This window comes from Melanotaenia boesemani, chromosome 18 (genome assembly GCF_017639745.1).
Source record: "Melanotaenia boesemani isolate fMelBoe1 chromosome 18, fMelBoe1.pri, whole genome shotgun sequence".
Lineage (NCBI taxonomy): Eukaryota > Metazoa > Chordata > Actinopteri > Atheriniformes > Melanotaeniidae > Melanotaenia > Melanotaenia boesemani.
Window position 1 is genome coordinate 30,755,665 of NC_055699.1, and position 23,829 is coordinate 30,779,493.

The following is a 23,829-nucleotide window of genomic DNA, read 5'->3' on the forward strand; positions in this document are numbered from 1 at the left end:
TTTAAACTTGTTTGTTCAGATTTGATTCAACATGTTCTCCATTTGTGTGGAGTTTCCAGTTTATGAGCTCATGTTTTATCTGCACTGAACCTCACACTCATTTAGTGATTAAGGTTTAAGATAGAAACTCCATAAATGTTTAAAATGCCTCCATCTGCAGACTGGACTCTGTTTCAGTTTGATACCCTCTTATTTTATTTCATTATTAAAAATACTGTTTGTTAATAGCTCACCATGTTACTGCCCTCATAATGCTGTCTTAATAACAATAATATAGAAAATAAGCTAATATGCACGCTTTTATGAGTTAGTCCAGACATGTCTAAGAGACTCTCCTTGAAGGGACTGAATCAGATGGCCGGAAACCGGGTGGTGGACGGTTTAATCAGCGTAGATGATGAATCCAGAGAAGGTGCTGTACTTGTTGTTGTTTCCTCCATGAGCTTTGCCACCATCTAGCTTAATGTAGACCTCATCTCCTGGTTCCAGATGCAGCACGGCGCTGTTACTGGCATAGTCATAGTTCTGGTCTGCATCTTGGGCAATGGCACTGGCCCGCACCTGCAGGGAGATGGAAACAAACACACTGCTGGATTTACATCATCACAAAAAGTATTTCTGCTCTCTGTCTATTCCAGGACTGTTTATTCGTGAGATTCTCTAACCATTATCACCCACTGCTGCACTTTCTCTTTTACACAATACGTCCTTTCATTTTTCTGTTTTCTGTCTGTTAAGTTTCCCTCAGGGGCGGAGCTAGAAGATGGGCCATCTGACTGGACACCTCAGGTGATTGACAGGTCACTGGAGGAGGACAGAAACATCTTTCCAGATCTGCATGGATCACCTACACCAATTTAAAGACTCTAAATAAAACTAGTTCCATGCAGCAGAGAACAGGTGGATCTTTAACCTGGATCTAAATAAACTGTGTTTCAGCTGATCTGAGGCTTTCTGGGAGTTTGTTCCAGACATGTGGAGCATAGAAGCTGAATGCAGCTTCTCCATGTCTGGTTCTGACTCTGGGAACTGATAAGAAACTGGATCCAGATGACCTGAGGGTTCTGGTAGGTTCATACTGGGTCAAGAGGTCTCTGATGTATTTTGGTCCTAAACCATTCAGAGCTTTCTAGACCAGCAGCAGAACTTTAAAGTCCATCCTCTGACGGACCGGCAGCCAGTGTAAAGACCTCAGAGCTGGACTGATGTGGTCCACTTTCTTGGTCTTAGTGAGGACTGGAGCAGCAGAGTTCTGGATCAGCTGCAGGTGATCTGACTGATGTTTTAGGTAGAACCTGTAAAAACACTGTTACAATAATCAAGCCGACTAAAGATGGAAGCTGGACTAGTTTTTCCAGGTCCTGCTGATACATCACATCTTTTACTCTTGATATGTTCTTAAGCTGATAGTAGACTGATTTTGTGGTTCCCTTCATGCGTTTCTCAAAGTTAAGGTCTGAGTCCATCACTAGACCCAGATTTCTGGTCTGGTTGGTGGTTTTTAGGTGTATAGACTGAAGCTCTATGGTGACCTTAAATCCTTTCTCTTTGACTTCAAAGACAATCACCTCAGTTTAGTTTTTGTTTAACTGAAGAAATTTCAGACACATCCAGTCATTAATCTCCTCAATGCATTTACCATGAGCCTGTACGAGGCCTCGGTCTCCTGGTGACATTGAAATATATATCAGTGTGTTATCGGCGTAGCTATGGTAACTAATGTTGTTTTTCCTCATGACCTGTGCCAGTGGGAGCGTGTAGATGTTAAACAGAAGAGGCCCCAGGATGGAACCTTGGGGAACCCCACATGTAATTTTTTTCTGCTCAGATGTAAAGTTACCTATTGACACAAAGTACTTCCTGTTTTCTAAATAAGATTTAAACCACAGTAGTAGTAGAAAGGCCCATCCAGTCCTCCAGTCGGGAGTAATATTTACATTTTTCCATCATCTGTATTCAAACATATGTCATTAAAGACTTTGGTCAGAGCATCTCAGTGCTGTGGTGCCACTAAAACCTGACTGGAAGACATCGTAGCAGTTGTTTGTGTTAAAAAGTCATTTAGTTGATGAAAAACGGCTTTTTCGATGATCATACAAGGAAGATTTGAGATCAGCCTGTAATTGCTCATTTGTGTCTTGATTGTCCCTTTTTAGCAGAGGTTTGATTACAGCTGTTTTTAGAAGTTCTGCAAGATGCCTGAAATTAAAGATACATTCACAATCTGGACCAGAGTCTTTGAGACCTTTTTGAAGAAACCTGTGTGCAGGATGTCCAAGCAGCAAGAGGAGGACTTCAGCTGATGTAAGATGTCGCCCAGATCTTTGCTGTTAATGGGATTAAACTGTGTCATGGTGCTTAAACTGGTTTTCAATGGACACAGTATGTCTGTTGAACCTGCTGTTGATGAATGAACTGCTTGTCTGATATTCTGGATTTTTCTGTAAAGAATTTGGCAAACTCATTGCAGCCTCGGTGGAATAAAGTTCAGGTGCTATTGACACAGGAGGGTTTGTTAATCTGTCAACAATAGCGAATAAGACCCGAGCTTCATGACAGTTTCTGCTAATAATGTCAGAGAAATAGGACTTCCTGCATTCCTCAGGTGTAAATTGTGAGTGAAGTTTCTCATTATACATGTCATAATGAACCTGTAGATTTGTTTTTTCTCCATCTGCACTCTGCTGGCAAAAGTGCTGGCAAAATTAAAATAACTTAAAAAAATAGAATAATATTTAAATATAAAATAATTGAATGAAAAAAGATATCAGATATTAATTAATTACAGAACATAAAAATAATGTTGAAAAGGCCCTAGATAGATGTGTGTACCATTTTACTTTGAGGATTTCAATGTGGACTATGCAAGTCAGCACAGAGCATCAGCTCACTGTGAACGCCAAGAAGCTGTCAGATATAGAGAACTCAGTATGAGTAGCCCTATTAACACAGATGGGTATTACCCTTCTCTAAGCCAGCGTCCACAACATTATGAGGGACCTGCCAGGATGACACCCCTCCCCACACATGGTTTTGCAGGTGACAGAATGACTGCAGTTCATATTAACCAAGCACAAGATGACGCTGTCCTTGCCGCAATAAGGGAGATAAGACAGGAGAATAAGCAGCTGCATGAGAACATGTTGCGGCTCACAAAAGTAATAAGTCAATTACAGCAAGCTCCTCCTGCCCAACTCCAAGAACAGCAACCATCCTCCAATGATACCCACAGGGAACCACATAATGCCATGAATGCAGCCACCTCCCTGCATCCATCAGACCCTGAGTCAGACATGATATCTCAGTTTGAATGGAATCAGAAAGATGAAGAAGAGGAGAAGGCAGAACACATCCCATGTTCAGAACCTTCACTGATTCCAAACCAGTCACATTCATTCTTCGTACCTCACCATAGTCATGAAGAGAGCAAGCATGACAGCACTCAGTATGTTAGTCAAAGACCGGTATCTTTGAGCCTGCCAAGTAAAGAACCACTGTATCATCAGAGCCTCAGTCAACCAGAGCAATATCAGCCCACTAGTGACACTCATAATCCAGCTCACCACAGTGTAAAGCATCACTCCTTTGATCCTGGTGAGATTCCTTATTCTCAGGATTGAAGACAATATTTTGGTGATTTTGCTGAAAATCAAGAGAAGATGTACAGAGGGCCTAAACCTACAATTCCCCCCTTTGTGTGAGATGATCTCAGAGAATTCTCCAGACTAAAGTTGGCTTTGGACAATCTTTTACCCACTGATGCTGATGATAGAGAGTGTTATCAAGATAAACGTACAAACCCAAAGTCCTCTACTGTTCTGCTTAACACTGGTCCCAGTGGTCCAGAAAAACAAAATATACTGTCCTTACTGCAACAACAACCAACACCACCTGAATCAGTGCACTAACTTCAGTAACCTCACCAAAGAGCAAAAAGAAGCATGGATTCGTAATAACAGGAAATGCTGGAGATGTGGAAGAAACCACCAAGCTGCACAGTGTAAGTTGAAAAGGCAAATGCAAAGCATGCAGTGGCAAACATGTGGAAGCTCTCCATGATCTGAATGCTAGACCAGCTAAAGATGTTAGCCCTTCTAGCTCATCAGGTGAAGTCCTGTATGTCAACAGACCAACTTCTTCTAGTTGAGTCCTCCTTAAGCTCAATAAGGTCATTTTGAATAATGGCAAATACAAGATGGAGACATTCGCCATTCTGGATGATGGATCAGAAAGGACCCTTCTCCTACCTGCTGCAGCCAAACAACTTAAACTCTGTGGCGAACCTGAGAATTTGGCACTGAAAACAGTTAGACAAGACATTAGAGTAATTCAAGGTCAGTCAGTGTCATTCACTATAACCTCAGCCTCACAACCTCACAAAACCTATGAATTAAAGGGAGCCTTTACTGCAGAACACTTAGGCTTAGCAGAACATTCACACCCTGTTGTGACATTACAAAGAAAATACCTTCATCTGCGAAACCTCCCCCTTAATACATTCGACAGTGTAAAGCCACTTCTACTGATAGGATCGGACTATCCACAATCACCCCCATCGAACCTGTGCGATTCGGACCTCCCGGAGAACCAGATGCTATAAAGACCAGATTGGGATGGACATTACAGGGTCCTATGAGTGCAGTAAAGGATCAGCTACCCACTCAGGTGCAATGTTTATCCACCTCCACAAAGTCTCCAGAGTCTGACTTGCTAAGGACCAACTGGATGTGTTTCCATTTCGTAATGAGAAAGCTGTTACCAGATCTAAAAAAGATCAACATGCTATCCATCTGCTGGAAAACAAAACATATAGAGTGAACATAGCTGGAGTAAAGAGGTATGCAACTCCTCTTTTACGTACCTGTGATATGCCCACTCTTCATGCCCCCAAAGGAGCTGTTTTGGGTCTCTTAAGAAATACAGAGAAAAGGCTGATAAAGGACGCTAAGAAAGTGGAAGGGGGAAATATCAAAACTGGAAAGTACAGGCTATGTCACCAAGCTTGAACCCGAGGCTGTGAGACAATGGAAACACAGGATTGTGTTTAATTGCTCATTTACATATCAGGGACAGAGCTTGAATGATCACCTCCTACCTGAACCTCATCTTGGACCCACACGTTTAGGAGTATTGCTGCGCTTCAGACAGCACAGTATTGCCATCTCAAGCGATTTAAAAGGTATGTTTCATCAGGTCCGCCTGCTCCCTGATGACAGGCCACTCCTGAGGTTCATGTGGAGAGATGTTCAAATGAAGCATTCCTCTGATGTACTTGAATGGCAAGTTCTACCATTTGACACTGCTTGCAGCCCATGCTGTGCTGTCTATGCGCTACAGCGGCACACCAAGGAAAACACCAACCCTGCAGAAGAGGCAAGGGGTGTTGTAGAGAACAACTTTTATGTGGATAACTGCCTGTACAGCTTGAACTCAGTAAAGGAGGCCATCGAGCTAGTGGACAGACTTCACTCACTTCTCAGCTCAGGTGGGTTTGAGCTTAGGCAGTGGGCAAGCAATGTGCCTGATGTTATAGCACATTTGCCAGAAGAAGCCAAGAGTGGCAACAATGAACAGTGGCTAGCACAGAACCATCTACAAGAGCAGGAAATGGCACTTGGGCTCCGTTGGCATTGTAAGAAAGACGAGCTAGGTTACAGATACCATTCTGTGCCAAATAAACCCACAATGCTTTACATCTAGAGTCCTAGCAAAACAGTGTGACCCTATTGGCTTCATAATCCCACTCACCACAAGAGCCAAGATCATAGTGAGACATCTGTGGGAAAAATGTAGAGAGTGGGATGACCCTCACCTGCCTGATGACCTCCTTCAAGCATGGAATAGGTGGGAAGGAGAACTAGAATATCTGTCCCTTGTAGCCATACCACGATGCTATGGTAGCAGTGAGATGGATACTGAAGACAGTAGCAGAGAAATTCACATCTTCTGCGATGCATCTGAACAAGCCTACGGCTCGGTTGCATATCTCTGCACAGAGAATACTCATGAGAATGTGGAGACAGCTTTCATTATAGCAAGGTCAAGAGTAGCTCCCAAACGACAACTGTCTATTCCCAGACTTGAACTGTGTGCTGCACTAACTGAGGCTCAACTGGCAAAACTGCTAATATCTGAATTAACCAAAGCCATTAAACAAACTGTGCTTTGGAGTGACTCTATAACTATACTGAAGTGGATCCAATCAGATTCATGCAGATTTAAAGTTTTTGTCGGAACCAGAGTGACTGAGATCCAGGAACTTACCAGCAACATGTCATGGCGATATGTGGACTCAGCAAACAACCCTGCAGATGATATAACCAGAGGAAAGTCTCTGCAGGTGGAGAAAACAGGTGGAGTTCAGGACCACCTTTCTTATTGCTCTCAAAGGCAAGCTGGCTCACTTTTCCTGAGTCAATTGACACAAATGACAGTGAGCTCAAAGGAGTAGCTTTCTGTGGAGTAACAATTAGGGCTGCAACGATTAGTCGACATTGTCGACAAAAGTCGACAACAACTTTAGCCGTCGACTATTGTCGGCAAAAAAAAAAAAAAAAAAAAAAACTACTGAGTGAGACATCGTCTTCTAATCCTATCTCTGCTGAGAGTTGCACAATGCAAGGGGGGGGGGGGGGGAATACAGAGTGAGACATCGTCTTCTTTTTTAATCTCTGCTGAGAGTTGTACATGCGCAGTGAAGTACGCCAGGGGAAAAATCGTAGTGGCAGACTAGGGAAGAAAACGGCGGCAGAAAACGTTAAAAGTCTGGGATAACTTCACATTAAACTTACAAAATAATTAAAATAAATGTGAGATTTGTAAAGCGGACCTTGTGTACCACGGAAGTACGTCTGTAATGCTCGAACATTTAAAGAGGAGGAACGTCAGACTTAACAACCTTATGCAAAATTTCAAAGCTGAAAGTGAAATAAGATCCATTTATAATAATCATGAGATACATAATCCGATTGGTCGACTAGTAGTTTTGATAGTCGGTGACTAATCGACCATCAGAATAGTCATTAGTTGCAGCTCTAGTAACAATACAAATTGTGATTTCTGTGCCACAGGCAGAGGTGGCCCACTCCTTTCAGCAACTTATTGAGCTCACAGCAGCAGCAAACCATGGGGCAGTTGACCCTACACTCTCCATTTCAGCTGATCACTATAAAGCAGCAGAGTTGACAATACTGCAGCAAACACAGAAGGACTGCTTTCCTGAGGAACTCCACCTACTACGGTCTGGAAAGACTGTACCACCCTCAAGCAGACGTGTGAAACTAGCACCTGAATATGACAGAGACACGAACATTATAAGAGTTGGTGGACGTCTCCGTCACAGTGACTATTTTAATGCACGGGAAAAGCACCCTATTGTTTTAGATTGCAACCATCCTGTTACCAAACTGATCATCAAGGGCTTTGACGCGAAACTGCAGCATCCTTGTCAAGAAAGAGTGTTTGCTGAGTTTCGCAGACACTACTGAGTCATCAAGGGAAGAGAAGCAGTCAAACGACTTCAAAGAAAATGTAAAAAACTGTGAGAGATGGTGCGCAAAACCTGTGCTTCCACAGATGGCAGATCTTCCTCCTGCTAGGCTGCAGGTATTCAAACCTCCGTTCTTTTCTTGTGGAGTAGATTGTTTTGGTCCATTTCTGGTGAAAATTGGAAGACGAAATGAGAAAAGATGGGGTATTCTTTTCAAATGTCTCACGACACGGGCAGTTCACATTGACGTCCTCACCACAATCAGCACTGATTCCTTTCTAATGGCACTCAGACGCTTGGTCTCACAAAAAGGAAATCCTTCAGAATTGTCATCAGATTGTGGAACAAATTTTAAGGGAGGTGAACGGGAGTTGAGGGATGCTTTCAGAGAGATGTGCCCCACCTTGCAAGAACAGTTGGCAAAACAACAAATGAAGTTCAGTTTCAACCGACCCGGAACACCGCACTTCGGAGGAGTATGGGAACAGGAAATAAGATCAATCAAGTCAGCACTCAGAGTATCTCTTGGAGCACAGACTGTCACAGAAGAGGTTCTGAGGACTGTGTTGATCAAGATAGAAGGGATATTAAGCTCAAAACCACTTGGCTATGTGTCATCAGATGTGGCAGATTTGGACCCAGTAACTCCAAATTACCTCTTGATGGGGCGGCGGGACTCTGCACTCTCTCAGGTGATCTATCCCGAGTCTGACCTATTGACCCGACAACACAGGAGGCACAGCCAGGTAATAGCAGAACAGTTTTGGAATCACTTTGTGAAAAACTACCTTCCCAGTTTCCAGTCTCGCCAGAAGTGGACACTCAAGACAGACAACCTGCAGCTGGAGCCGATGCTTTTGATACTTGACAGTTACCCAGAGCACTCTGGCCAGTTTGTAAGGTGGTTCGCCTTATTCCTGGATCAGATGGAACTGTTTTTATCAAGTGTCCTGGTTCAATATAAAAAGTTTGTTGAAAGAGAAAAATCACAATGAAGTTAAATTTAGTCCATTTAAATCCTACAGGTGTCTTTTTATGCTGATTCTGTTGAATTCATCATTTACAGAGTTTTACAGGAGATTTCTAATCATGGCGATATATATCGTGTATCGGGATATGGCAAACCAAAATATCGGGATGTCAGTTGTAGGCCAGCCCAGCCCTAATCTGTAACATAACAGCCCTCACCAGTGTCAATCATTTAATAACGTTTTTTTCTTCTCCTTTCCCCCCTTTCTCTGTGTTACTCTCCCCTTAGCTCTTTCTGGTTGCCCAACCGACTCTCCTGATTTGGTATAGTTGTTGTCGTCTTGGGGTGTTCATACCGGTTGACATGTGCATGTGTATGTAGGTACTGTCCCTGTATGTAAGCGTATGCATATGTCATTACTGTATGTCTACATTTATCTTGTAAAACCCATAAAATGTTAACATAAAAAAATAAAATGACAGTTAACTGTTTAAACGTAAATAAATAAAACCTGACACTGGATCATCATGCACATATCAATACATAAAAACTGTATACAGCAGATCCTCTCAGATCCGGTTCATGATGTATTAGGGGTCAAACACCCAAACCTACATCTCTGCAGGACAGTGGACCCAGGTTCGGTGGACCCAGGTCCGGTGGAGACCCACAGCCATCCTGTCTGGACAACTGGGACTTCCATTACGAGTATTGTTTGTTTGAAGGTTTTTTGTCTTTGTTGGACCTGTGTTTATTAGTTTTGTAAAGTAAGCACTAGAAATTTGCGCTAAACAAACAGAATGGCGCGCTGCAGGTTTGTGTTAAACGTCTTTATAAGGTAATTATGCAGCTTTTTTAAGGCCAGTGTCAACATGTTAAACTATTTTTTTTTTTTTTTTGCTCAAATAGGTCTAAACATATAAAAATTGTTTTTATTCCTACCACAAATTAAAAGTTTTGTTTTGATTTTGATGAGTGAACTTAAAGAAATCATGGAAATCATGGAATCACATATAATTAATTAATTTATTTTCAACAATAAGCATCTTAGATCTTTAAACCAAATATCCTTGGTTTAGGGCAACCAAATAAATCAGGGTTAATCAGACTTATTCTCGTGGTTTAGTCTGATTCTGCACAGATATGTCTTTTTAACTTCTTTAAATACCCTTTAGTTAATTTTGCCCATTCAATTCATGTTGAATTAACCCAAACTTCTAGTTTAAATCAAAGTGATGTTAAATTATTTAAACTAAAAGGAAAAAAATAAGTTGAACAGTTTCAAATAAATCAGGTTGACCCAAACAAATTGTTTAATGTTGAAAAAAAGAGTAAAACAAATGGTAATTTAACTGTATGGAAATTATTTCCATGATTTTTTAAGTTCATTCAACAAATCATTTCTTTGAGTGGAGCCAGTCAAAAAGGAAGCATAGACACAAGACAACAGCAGCTGTGACCACTTTAACACGGCCAGGAAATACAAAGCAAACACGTAATAACACCCTAAACGGGGAAAAGCAGAGCTGGGAGCTGTTTTACAGGCAGAGAGTTCACTTCTCTGATGAGCCTCAGAGCAGCGTTTCTTAATCCTGGTCCTCTGGGACCCCTGGTCCTCTCCTCTGGGACCCCTGCCCTGCTTGTTTTAGATGCTTCCAGCACACCTGATTCAGATTAATTGAACTGCTCATCAAGTTCCTTGTAGGCCTGTTAATGAGCCGTTCATTTCCGTCAGGTGTGTTAAAATATAGTAAAATTTAAAACTGGACTTTGCGATGAGTCAAACTAAGATTGGACTGGCAGCCTCAGTGAAAGCTCCCATTATTCTTCCAGTAACACGAGATTTCATTATCTAAATGACTGACCGCAAAGCCAACACATGGCAAGACTTAGAGAAACATAAAAAATCTCTTGAAGGTAAAATTTGTAGTATGGCGGTTGTCCTCCTGTGTTCCAGAGACCTGAAGAAGCCTCTGACTGAACACACAGGATGCGAAGAATCCTCCATCATGCCCAGCAGCTCCAGGATCCAGATCAGTCCCCAGGACACAATCAGACCTTCTAGATCCTGATTCTTCAAAGATAATATGGACACAAACTAACAGCTGCAGATCTTTTCTGTTACTGTGACATGTCCAAGTCGAAAAGACCTGCAGGAATCTCCGCAGCCTTTTAGCTTTCAGATCTCCTGATCACAGCATCAGGTTTGGATTCACGTAGAACCTGGATTCCAGTGACATATTTATTATCGATAGATTACTTGTACTTTCAGGATTAAGAAGACCTCAATAACCATAACGTTTCCACCGACTATCTACCATCATTTTACAGAGGGCTAAAATTGGTCAAATGAAACAGAGGAGGAGAAAATTCAAACTTTAAGACCATAGTGAATGATGAATAAGACTGTCTGATTATTATCTGACCTACTGTTTGTACATCTGAGTCAGATTTATTGACTAGTAAGCCTCCTGTTTATCTTCTCTTCCTTTGTCTCACTGTGTGCTGGCTCGAGGGTAAACGTGTAGGTGGTGCTATTTGTCCCTTGCCAGCTGCCATAGTTTCAAGATGGCAGACCGTCATGGCGCTGCCCTACCGGCTTACCCGTCATATGTATGAACAATTCTAAAATTCTTGGCTCACGAGAATGTGTCAGATCATTAGTGGAGGTCATAATCAACACAATGTCCCTTTAAAGGAGTAGTGCACCCAGAAATGTGTGTTTTTTAGCTGTAATCAACACAGTTTTATTTAAGTGTGATGAAAACCACATAAACTGTTGATAAAATTTGTATTTTTATAATTAAAAAAAAGGGATTTTGTGGGTAAAAACTGGCTCATAACGCCGTCTACGGGAAAATCCAGGTTATGTTTTTTGTGACAGAGAGAGGTTATCTACGTCATGAGAAGATTTTAAAAACCTCATAGAGGAGGACTGGACCTACCAAACTTTAATAACTACTTTATAGCTAACAGGCTGCAGTACATCTCCAAGTGGCTCAAACCCAGTTATCTGGATGAGCCGTGGCTAGATGTGGAGCAGGCTTTGTGTGAGGACTTAATCATCTCTGACCTGCCGTTCATCAGCTCAACCATTAAACCATATAAGTGCTTTAAAAGCCTTAACATCCGTTTTTCCTTAATGGCTTGGTGGGAATTCTGTAAGATAACCAGATCTTCCCTCTTTCCATGTAGACTTACACCCATCTGGAACAACCCTGACATCCTGCAGAACAAAAAGATGATAAACTTCACTCAATGGAAGACTAAAGGAATACAACAGTTAGGACAGATAATAGAAAATGGAAACTTTGTATCTTTCAACACAATTGTCTCACAGTATGGAATCAACAGCAATAAATTCTTAGAGTACCACCAACTAAAATCAATTATATGTAAGAAGTATACTGTACAGTTAGACTTGCAGCTTCCTGTCAGAATAGCAGAATTCCTGAATCATAATACTCCAAAATTATTATCAAAAATATATAGATTACTTGCAAAGCTAGAAGACAGGATATCTCTCCCGACTTCAAAATGGGAAGATGATTTATCTAATAACTTTGATCAGAAAAGATGGTCACAAATATGTTTAAACACGTTTAAAATGACTCAGAATTCAAATATACAACTAATACAATTCAAAATTCTCCATAGAACTCATTATACAGGACACAGGATGTTCAGGATGGGCCTTTCACCATCAGATATCTGCCCACACTGCTCTGAGAACACCTCTGATAGCTACATCCATGCGCTGTGGTCCTGCACACCTGTCCAAAGGTTCTGGATTAAGGTGTGTGAAGATCTCTCAAAATGGTTTAAAACTAGTTTTCCTGCAAACCCCACACTTTGCCTACTGGGCGACCTGGGTGACACCAACATAGGAATACACTCCATAAACTTGGTCCTCGCAGTCTTATGCATCGCAAAGAAAACTATTCTTGTGAACTGGAAAGATAAGAATAATTTGTCTATCCAGCAGTTTAGAAATCTCCTGTTAGATCACATCAGCATTGAGACAATGTCTGCCTCCTCCAGGAACCAGTCAGATGACTTTCATTCCCTCTGGTCCCCTGTGACTGGCTACATCACTTAATGTAGGTGGAGGATTGCGGCTTCGCTGGGATGGGGGCGGATGTGGGTGGGGGGTCCCTGGTGGCTTCAGGTCTCCGGTTGTCTCCTGGGTGGGGATCTAGGCTGCTCCGCTGCTGGGTCGGCTGGGGGTTCCGGTCTGGGCGGGCGGCATTGGGTGGGCCCCGGGGTGGGGCTGCCTCGTGGCGGTGGGGGGTGGCTGCCGGGGTGCCTGGGTCGGTGTCCGTCGGCCCCTGGCCGGGTGGCCGGTCGGGCCCGGGGTGGGCCGGGTGGGGGCCCCGGGCTCTGGGGCGTCGGGTCTCCCCCCGCTCCTGGGGGTGGGGGGTCTGCCGCTGCTGGGGGGGGCTGGGCCCGTCCGGATGTGCCGTGCCGGGGGTTGGTCCGTGCCCTGGTGCTTGGTCGCAGCCCCGGAACCTGGGTGGGGGTGTGTTTGTGTGTGGGTGTGTGTGTGTGTGTGTCTGTGGGTATGCTGGTGTGTGGGTGGGTGTAGAGGGACGTGTGTGCCGTATGTGTGTGTGGGGGTGTATGAAGGTCTGGGTGTGTGCGTGTATGTGTGTGTGTGAGTAGTGTGCGGGTGTGTGTGTGGAGGTCTATGTGGGATGTGGGTGTGTGTGAAGGTATGTATATATGAGTGTGCGCACGTGGAGGTCGAGGTGTGTGTGGAGGAGTGAAGGAGTGGGTGGAGGCGTGAGTATGTATGGAGGTGCTTGTGTGTATATGCAGGTATGTATGTGAGTGTGTGTGTAGTGGTGTATGTGTATGGAGGGGTATGAGAGTGTGTGTGTATGTGGGCACCGGTGTGTGTGTTTATAGGTATGTGCGTGACGTGTGTGTGTGGAGGTATGTGCACGTATTGAGGTGTTGGTATATAGAGGTGTGTGAGAGTGTGTGTGAGTGGCTGGGGAGAAAAAAAAAAAAAAAAAAAAAGGGAGTGTGTGCGTTTGCAGGGGGTTAGGACGTGTCCTCTGGGGGGCGCCCTGGCTGGGTGTTGGGGGCGGGGGCCTGGGGTTCCCTTCCTTCGCCTAGCCCCCCTCCCACTCAGAAAGAGGAAAGTGGCCCCTTGGGCTGGTGGCTGGCCCCTGGGGGGGTTCGTGGCGTGCCTGGGTTGGGGTGCCTGCTCTGGGCCTGTGACGCCCTTCGGGGCCGGCGGGGGACGGGGGCGCCCTAAGCCACTGGCGGGTCGTCTTCCAGGGGGGAGGCTTACCCCCCTCTGGACCTACATCTCCTGACCCCTCCCCTCCCCACTCTTCACTACATACACAGGTAGGGCCGTGGGGGGTGTGCTTGTTGCGCTGGGCGGGGCAGGGGGGGTCATCATAGTGGCCCCGTTGCTTCGCCGAGCGGCAGCATGCCTCCCAGCTTTTAATTCCACTTAGTCACTGAGCACAAATAACATTTGCAACATACAAACACGTTTTGGGGGGTGGAACATGCGAGGTCAGGTGGGTGGGACTGCTCAGGTGGCCCCACCCCCTCCTCAATGCAGTTACTGCCCCCCAATTTTAACCCTCTTTTTTTAATTGCAAACAGCACATAATATATTCCCTCACTAGTGGGGGAGGGAGGGGCGATGGGGTCTTCAAGCGCCCCTGTCTCCATGGATGGCCCGGGGGCGGGGCGGGCCGGGTGGCCTGTCGCGTTGGCCCGGGGCGTGGGCGGGCTGTCCCGGGGGGTTTGGCTGCTGGCCCTGGGGGGAAGGTGCTGTTTTGGGGGTGGGGAGTGGGGGACTGGGGCGGGGTGGGGGGGGTGGGGGCCTGGCTCGTGTCTCCTCGCCTCCTGGCTGGGGCTGTCCCCCCGCGGCGTGGGGTGGCGGGAGGATGGTGGTGGGGGGATGGTGTTTGTTTGTGTGTGTGTGTGTATGTGGGGGGGGGAAGAGAGTGGTGTGTGTGTGGGGGGATGGGTGGTGGAGGGATGGTGTGTGTGTGTGGGAGGGTGGGGTGTGTGGAGGTGGATGTGTGGTGTGTGGGAGGGGGGGGTGGTGTGGGTGTGGGAGGATGAATGGTGGAGGGATGATGTATGTGGGGGAGGATGGGGTATGTGTGGGAGAATGTATGGTGCAGGGAGGGGGAGTGTGTGGGAGGATGGATGGTGGAAGAATGGTGTGTGTGCAGGAGGATGGATGGTGTATGGGAGGGAGGATGGTGTGTGTGTGGGGGAGTGGTGTATGTTTGGGAGAGTGGGTGATGGAGGGGTGGTGTGTGTGTGTGTGGGAGGATGGGGTACGTGAAGGTGGATGTTTGGTGTAGGAGAGGGAGGACGGTGTATGTGTAGGAGAATGATGTATGTGTGGGAGGATGGGTAGTGGAAGGATGGTGTGTGTGTGTGTGTGTGGGAGGTGTGAAGGTGGAGGATGGTGTATGTGTGGGAGGATGAGTGGTGGAGGGATGATGTGTGTGTGGGAGGATGGGGTAGGTGTGGGAGAGTGTATGGTGGAAGGATGGTGAGTGTGTGGGAGGATGGATGGTGGAAGGATGGTGTGTGTGTGGAAGGATGGATGGTGGAAGGATGGTGTGTGTGTGTGGGAGGACAGAGTATGTAAGGGTTGGATGGTGTATGTGTGGGAGGATGAATGGAGGAGTGGAAGGAGAGTGTGTGTGTTTGTGTGTGTTGGTCTGGGGGGGGGGGGGCAGGACTGGTTCTCGGGGTGTGCGGCTGGGCGCTGGGGTGTGGGGCTGGCCTCTGGCGGTGGCCGTCTGGGCGGGCCGGGTCCCCCCGGGTGGCGTGCTGGCCCTTGGCCTGTGGGGGTGGGGGGTGTCCCTGCGCTCCTGGGCCCGGGCCCTCTGCCCCGTCTGTCCCGGGCGGCCGGTGCCCGGGGGGGTCGGGGACTGCTGGCCTCGGCCTGCCGGGGCCGGTGCCCTGTGTCCGCGGGGCGGCTCCTGCTGGGGTCTCCTGCTGCTGCCTTCCTGGGCGGGCGAGTGGTCGTCTCTGTGGACCAGTCGGGATCTGTAGCCTACGGGGGGGCTGGTGGCCTGGGTCTCGGGACCGCTGGCCTGACTCTGGCCTCTGTTCAAGTGAGGTGGCATCTGCATGATCACTCTGCATGGTCACTCCTTCCTGAACGTCTCCACACAGTCTTTGCGTCGCCATGTGGCCGAGTTCTCCAGCATATCCACACAGGTTTCTCTGCGCGTGTTCTTGAATACAGCAGTTTCACTTATATCTATTATCATATTTTTTTTTCTTTTTTTTTTTATTATTTCTGTTCTTATTATTATTATTATTACTCTTACTCTTATTATTATTACTACTACTATTATTATTATTACTAGTATTGTGATTATTATTATTGTTACTATTATCAACTAGTTGTGTAATGACCTACTGGCCAGGATGATCTTAGCTATATATGTTGCAAGTAGTATGGATTACATGGTTTTCTGTATAATGTTTTAAGTCCCCACCCGCACTCCCCACACCCTTTCTGTCCCTCTCTCTCCCCTCCCTCTTCTCTCTACTTTCTTTTCTATCTCTCTCTCTCTCTGTCCCCTCCGGTCGAGTCCAGCATTAAGAGTCTGATTTAATAAAGTTTTTCATGTCATCAAGAGGGACTTTATACATGTAGTATAAATCCCTGCTTGATAGAGTAAAATTGCCCAGCACCAGACAGCAGCCAGACAATCATTCTGTTTGCAACGATGCTGGACAAGACAAGTTAAAAAAAAAGAAAAAAAAAAAAAAAAAAAAAAAAAACCTCATGGCCCCTCCCTCCAGATGCAGGTAGGCGGGGCCTCGCCTTGCAGGCATTGAAAACCACGCCCACCAACGCAGATGAAGGGATGCAAATTTATCTGGTGTAGATCTGCTAGTTTCAGTCTTCTGTTCTTTCGCAGAGTTTCTGATTAAATGTTCCTGTGATGGGACGGGAACACCGGACTTTATTCTTTACCTGCTGATCCTTATCTGGCGACAGACAGCAGCTCAAATCGTAGCAACCCAATGGTGATCTCTTCCTGCTGATGTAAATAAAGATGGGTGAAGTCTGAATGTTTAACTTTTATTCTGCTGGTTTTTTAAGGTGAACCTACAAATTCAGGTGATTTCAAAATGACATCGTCTAACTGCAGTTACAACCATTCAAAGTTTTCTAACTTCAATCCATATTAATTTATACACATGATGAGATTGCTATTTTGATTTGGTTGACAACACAGAAAGGAAGACAATATTTTTAAGGCTGTCAAAAATAACGCGTTAACAGTGGTATATAATTTATGTAATTAATTCTGTTAAAATCTTAAAGGCATTTAATGTATGCACAGCATCCGTCATTAAGGACGGCGAGACATGGAGGTGTCTAAAGTCAAAATGGAAAAAGATGGTTGGCTCTGTGGATGGATTTGAGGGCGTCACAGCTTTTCCTGGTGAGAAGGTTCAACACCTGCATTTTTAAAAAAAAACCTTTCATGTAGTTTGTACAAACGTCGCTGTTCTTTTTGTCTCTTTGTCTGCGGCAGCCTCCTCCTCTCCTCCCTATCCGGTTGGTAATCATATAACTTTTCAGTATTACTGAAGTTTATTAGTGACCCAGCTGTAAAATCTACTAGTCAGCAAACAGCCATGCACACATCCATACTTCAGCTATGCAGGGGCGGGTCTAGAAAAGTTTAGATGGGGGGCCAGATAGGTGCACTGATCAGGAAAAGGTTGGCACAGAAAACAGATATCTTTTAAGGTCCTGGTTTTATGTAATATTGATTATTAATTATTATTATGATTCTGATTATTGCAACTAAAGTGATCATCGAATGTAAAATATGGAAGAAAAACCCACATGAGTTTCGGCTCTTCTGTTGCTTTAACATGGTAAAAACGGGCCGATTTCAGGCAGAGCTGCAAATGGTGACTAATCATGAATAATAATGATTAATTAATTTGTAAGCTGTGACTAATCTGAATAAAATTTTGTCATATGACAGCCCTAATTTTTTTTAATAGTTTATTTTTTTAACATATTTATAATATTCGGAGCAGTTATTTAGAAGGAGTAGTGCCAGTCGACTTAACAAAGGGAAGCAGGTAGAGCATAACGTTCTACTCAGGTCTTCATAAAAACAACTGATCTGAATGGGGGGCCTGTGCCCCAGTAGTGCCCTATGTCTCATAGAGTCCCTGGCAGGAGTTATTCAGGGTTGGTCCTAACCACAAGTGTTTCATGTCCACTTTGAACATAAAGAAATCAGTAACAGGTAACAGCTATGAAGAAGCAAGAACCTTTAACTCCTGAATGTGACAATATCTTTGTTTTAGTTTCCTCAGGTTTTATAGATGAGTTAAAGCTCTGACAGCACGATTCATAATGTGTGGAAAGCAACCCGTGAAAGTCTAATTATAACGCATACAGTCCTGTTTCCATCTCAAGAGGACTCTCTCACCTGTATATCAATTTTCTGAACCTTGTCTACGACTGGGCTGCAGGAACAAAGCAAAGATCCCAGACCAAGGCATTCCCAAGCCAGCCACCGGGTCGTGGATATGCCTCCTGGTGAGGCATGTCTGAAACACCTCCTCTGAGAGGCATCTGGAAGGTCTCTGGTCAGATTCCCAAACCACCTCTCCTGGTTTATGTTTTATAAGGAGCAGCAGTAACTGGATGACTTGTCTCTTCGACCTGTCCTAAACGTCCCGCCAGCCACCCCTTAGTAGCTCATTTCTAAATGTTGTCCTCATTATTTCAGTGTCTACCCACAGCTCATGACCACATGTGAAGGTTGGAGGTGTAAAACTCCTAGAAAATCAACATCTTTGCCTTCCAACTCAGCCTTTTCTTTCCAGGACACTACTACGAAGTCCTCATCACTGCACCAGTTCCCCTGTCTCCTACTTCTTCCTGCCCTTGTCATGAACAACCCAGGACAACTTCAACTCCTCTGCAGGTGGCAGCACCTCTCTGACCTGAGTTGACTGAGGACCATGGCCTCAGACTTGGAGGTGGTCATTTTCATCCCAGCTGTTTCACACTCACCTGCAAATCACCACAACACCTGTTGGAAGTCTGTTGAAAGTCAACACGTCCCCATCGTTACCATTAAGCACAGGTGGTGACTGAACCAGAAGCCCTCCAGCTTCTAGCTGTAGAAACTATGTCCTTCACAGCTATATACAGAATTTTCCCTACCCCTTTTCACAGGACAATGCATTTATGAAATGGTTGTAAGTCTTTTCAAAGTCCACATGAAGACTTCTTGGACAAACATATCTCTATGAGTCTTGTAAAGGTGAAACACTGGTCCTGTGTTCCCTGACCAGGCTGAAAACCACACAGTTTCTCCTAAATATTAGGATGAACTGTTTGCTACGCTCTTTTCTAAAACACCCCAGCAAAGATTTTCCCAGCGAGACTCAGAATGTGATCCTTCTTAGTTGGAAAACAGCTTCTGGTACTCTGTTTAAAAAGAGGGAGACCACCCCGGGCTGCCATAAGCACTGTCCCAGACCTCCATGCCATGTATAGAGACATGTCAGCCATGACAGCCCACCATCATTCAGAGCCTTACGGGCACAGCTACCAGAATAACACCAGTCTGTCAGGACATGATGGCAGGACTGCATGTGAATCATAATCTTTCCCCATGTGAACTGGGATCATGATCCTCTGACAAAAATCAATCTTTTAAAAACTAGAAAGCTTTGCTTTCAACAATAAAATGCTCGGCTCTACGGTTTCTTTTTAACTAATATTCCTGATGTTAAAATCTTCCATGCATGAAGATTTTCACCTTCTGCCTTTACATACGCAGATCAGCATGTCTGTTTCTAACCTCGTCATCCCCACGCTGTGACAGCGAGATCACTATTTTGGAAAAAACTTTGTGGCACAACGAAAACTAAGCAGGCTACAATTAACTTCCATGTAAAGCAACTTTACTCCCAAGTGTTCCACACAATGACATTTTAGAAAGGCACAAAACTCACAAAATATGAGAATAATAAAAATATGTACCTAAATTAAAACTACTGTACATGGTTTTAAAAATATATAGAAAAAATGAAAAAAGTATAAAGCTGAGTGACATCAGTGTGTTGTTTCCGAACAACACTTTCTGGCCATTGATCAGGTGTCACCATGTCTGAGATGTTATTTGTGTAATGTGTGTGTGTTCCATATGGAAGTGTTCTTTACTTTCTGATACATTCAACATTCTGTAGGCTATAGTGTCCTTTATAGTGTAGCAAGTAGATGAGAAAGTGGAACAGAGAGACATCGGTATTGAACCTGCAGCTTCTCTGCTTTAAGGTGAACTAAACACTGTGCCCACAGAAAAAGACAAAAGTTATTTTCCTCATCTTTCCATCTGTCTTATTGCTCCTAAAGTAACATTTCTGGGGGTTTAGTAGCCGTGCTGCTCTGGTCTGCTGCCTCCACTACTGGGGACAACTTTGCCAGAGACAGCTGCTAAACTTTCCTTTTTCCACCTGCAAACCGGAGTCGGGAGGCGGAGGAGAGGTGATTCCGCCTGGGTGAAGCTGCAGCTAGCTTCAGGGTTAGCTTCCTTCACTTTACCCAGCAGAGGTGAAGCAGACTCGGGACTCTGGTGGAACTAGCAGAGCTGTGTGGTGTTTATTGTTAAAGCTGGTAGCAAAACATTCACCTCTAAACAGGAAGTTTCTTACAGAGACATGTCCTGCATGTGATCACATGTAAATGTGAAAGGAGATCAGGATTTGATTTTATTTCTCATTAACTGTAAAGACCCACAAGATGTGGATGGAAACTCAGCTTAAGTTCAGCATCCTGGACACAGATTCTGTCCTCGGTAGGGACATGTCCACGGCTGTTAACAGCTACTCCACTACCTCCTCCCTTACTTTTACCACTTCGGTTTTGACTTTTGTCACTGGGACAGCGGTAGCTCAGGAGGCAGGGCGGTAGTCTACGAACCAGAAAGTTGGTGGATTGATTCCTGGCTTCCCTGAGTACATGTCGAAGTGTCCTTGGGAAAGACACTGAACCTTCTGTTGCCTCCCAATGTGTCTATCTGGGTGTGGATGAGTGTGATAGTTAAACAGGTATGAACAGTAGAAGTGCTGTGTGTGGGGGAATGGGTGAATGTGAGATGTGGTGGTCAACGTGTTAACAGTTTATTTACTTCTGATGTCTCTGCCGCTCGTACAGGCTGGAAACCAGGCGGAGACTCCAGTCTAAGTTCCTCCAGCCATGTTTCAGACACCTAACACTGCTCCCAGCTCATCCTGCCTTTAACTTCTTTTATTTATAGATAAGAAACAACATTTTTACATTTACCTTTTATTTTATTTAGGCCTGTCAAAGTCAACACGCTAGTGATATGTTAATGACATGCTATTTTTTTGGACGTGTGATTAGCGCAGGTGTAGTTTCAGGAAGTGATGCAGAAATTAGGTTGTTGTTCTGAAGAAGAAGCAGACACAGAATGGGTCTTTTACACGGACAAGATGCTTCTCTGGACGAGACTGCGGTCATTTTATCTGCTGTAGATGTGAACTGAGTCACCACCGTAGTACGACGCGTCTCAAATGTGTGTGTGTGTGTGAGTGTGTAAAGTCATTCAACCTCAGGTGAGTAAATTTAACCAAAGTGCCTCATTCTATACCTGCAGGTACGTAACTGCTTACAGGAGGATTAAAAACATGATAAATATCCTGTTATGGTGCATTCAGGAACAGATAATAAATCTGTGATTAATCGCGAGTTAACTGGGGATACTCATGCGATTAATCGTGATTACGTCTCTTGAATGACTGACAGCCCTAGTTTTAGCTTTTGCTGGCTGCATAAATACGTCAGTGTTTTGCAGACGAGTAATCTCAGCAGGTTTTTTCCCCTCTGAACGTGTTAAAAAGTCTAATCTCAGAGATGTTTGCAGCAGTATTACAGTGTGAGTGACAGGCAGGAGGAAGGATGTGCTTGGCAGAGCAGCGCTGCAACACTGCTTTACCCCACAGATTAGATCTGCTGCTGACAGGCTGATCACCACGGAGACACGCACAGGACAGGACATTGTCATGGAAAAGACACCACCAGACAGCAGCCAGAACAGCCCTCCTCTGGGTGTGTGTCCTGTGCCCACTATCATTAATGAGCTGCATTAGCTGCATTTTTTATCAGTGGAAACCATTTGAACATTTAGCAGAATGGCAAAGACAGAGATACGAGATTTTACTAAATGTTCATTTATTTATAAATTACTGCAGCCCTGACGTGCAAATCGTGATGTAAAAGTGAAATGCAGCAGTGTTTTCCAGTCATATGAACATGAAACGAAGCAGACGTTTACATGAAAAAAGGACAACAGGCGTTTATGACAGAACCATCGCTTCTGAAACAGGTTATACTGTAAGTATTTTACATAGATACAGATATAGATTTAGATTTAGATTTAGATTTAGATTTAGATATAGATTTAGATATAGATATCTCCTCTGGGATATATTTAAGTCACACTGGACTGTGAGTCACATGTATTTAAAAATTATGTCACAAAATCCAAGATCAAGAACAAATATTTAATCTGGAAAGGCAAGTTATTGAACTACACACAGAACAGCTGAATTTGTGTCCGTACGTTTCTTCTAGGGTTTTCTAACCTGAGGGAGAAGCAGTCTCTTATTACACTTAACAAACAGCTGATTGAGGCTCTGTGAAAGTAGGAAAATCTTTACATCATATTTGGCTTTTAAAGACAACCCTGCCCTGCCACCGGCAAAGCTTCACGTTAAATATTAACCACATAATACACACACACACACACACACTCACGGCCACAGATTCTCGTGGAGTATGAATTTATCGAACCAAAACAAACTTTTTTAAACGGCCTCGTCTCTTCTCCGGCAGGCCGCAGTAGAACCAGACAGGAAGTTGAGACCTGATCGTTTTTTAAAAATTAAATTATTTGCAGAGCAGCGTCACACTTCCTGAGAACAATTTCACACTCTTATTATGGTCTGTAAAACATCAGCTGATGCTGGGTCCTTTTCTTCCCTCTCTTGTTCTCTTCTGTTCATCCTCTTTTCTTGTAGGTAAATGTAAAAATGATGAATAATGAAGTATTAAGAGCAGCCTCATAAAGCTCGTCTTGGCATACGACAGCCAGACCACCGTTCTGCTGTCATGAAGCTGGACGGGACAAGTTAACCTTCCTCTTGTGTTAGTTTTCCATCATCTCTTATGTTAATGGGTCAGTTTGACCCATGTCTTGAATTAGCTGCAAATACAGAAAAAACAATTATCTATCATCCAGTTTCTTTCTTATCTCTTGGTTACCTTGTCAGTCGTCCTTATTCATGAAAAAATTGATTTGAATGTTTTTGCTGTGGGTCAATTTGCCCCTCAGTTTCAATAAAAAAAAAGATGGTAAAATGAATCTCACGAGCATCATATAAATGAGTAAAAGGTTGTTGTGTTACCTGACTATTACTGAGGGGTATTAGAACATATTTATTAAATAAATGAGTTTTTATTATTATTATTTAGTATTATTAACTATAGTAGCATCTATGGTGTTACAGGTCAGTTTTGACCCAGAAACACTTGCCTCAAAAAAAAGGACAAAAAACAGTTTTTTTTTTCTTTCAGTTTCTCCAAGCTTTACTGACACTGACATAAACAGCTCAAAACATGTGTTGATGTCACTGCCTCTTAACTGCAAACCTTGTGACTCCATCATGACGACATTTGCAGAGCTGACCTGCATCATGCCGTCCTGACAGATTTGACCGTCTTTCTCAGAAAGCCGCACATCCTCATCGCTTTGCTGCTCACTTTTACAAAAAACATTACAGACTTGCACTCTGCATGTTCTCGACAGAACTCTGTACACGCCCAGCTGGTGTACCTGGACATGTGTGCAGGTGAAAACTACACAAAAAGAGAACAAAGCCCCGATGATTGGCAGCATGTTGGATGACTAGTTATTGCTTTATAATCTTATTTTTACAACAGGGTCAAAACCAACCCTAACAACACAAAGGTTATAATTTCATCAAGAGTGTTTTATAATGAAGAGATTTTTTTTTTTTTTTTTTGCTTTATTTTGAATAAATAGAGGTTCCTGACAAAGTCAAAAAGCCTCTGTGCAACAGACATATTTATGTGGTTCTTTCACACATTTAAAACCTAAGAACGGGCTGGAGCCAACGCCAACACAAGGGGAAGGTTAAAAAAGAAGAAAAGGAAATCATCAAGCTATGAAAACAGCACGCTGTAATAAAGATGAAGTAAAATCAGGCCATCAGCCTGATCTGATCACCTGGAGCTGTCTGGTCCGATTACAATCTGAGAAACAAATCACATTTT

At 44.1% G+C, this 23,829-nt stretch overlaps 1 protein-coding gene across 1 annotated transcript in view; it reads right to left on the bottom strand.

Moving 5' to 3' along the window:
* Positions 1-299: 299 nt before the first annotated feature.
* The window catches only part of c1ql3a (complement component 1, q subcomponent-like 3a), a 31,704-nt gene continuing 8,174 nt past the window's right edge, over positions 300-23,829 (bottom strand). The window contains exon 2 of the mRNA XM_041968219.1: positions 300-561. Within this exon, the coding sequence (XP_041824153.1) occupies positions 382-561 (180 nt within the window). The 3' untranslated portion in view covers positions 300-381. The remainder of the gene's footprint in view (positions 562-23,829) is intronic.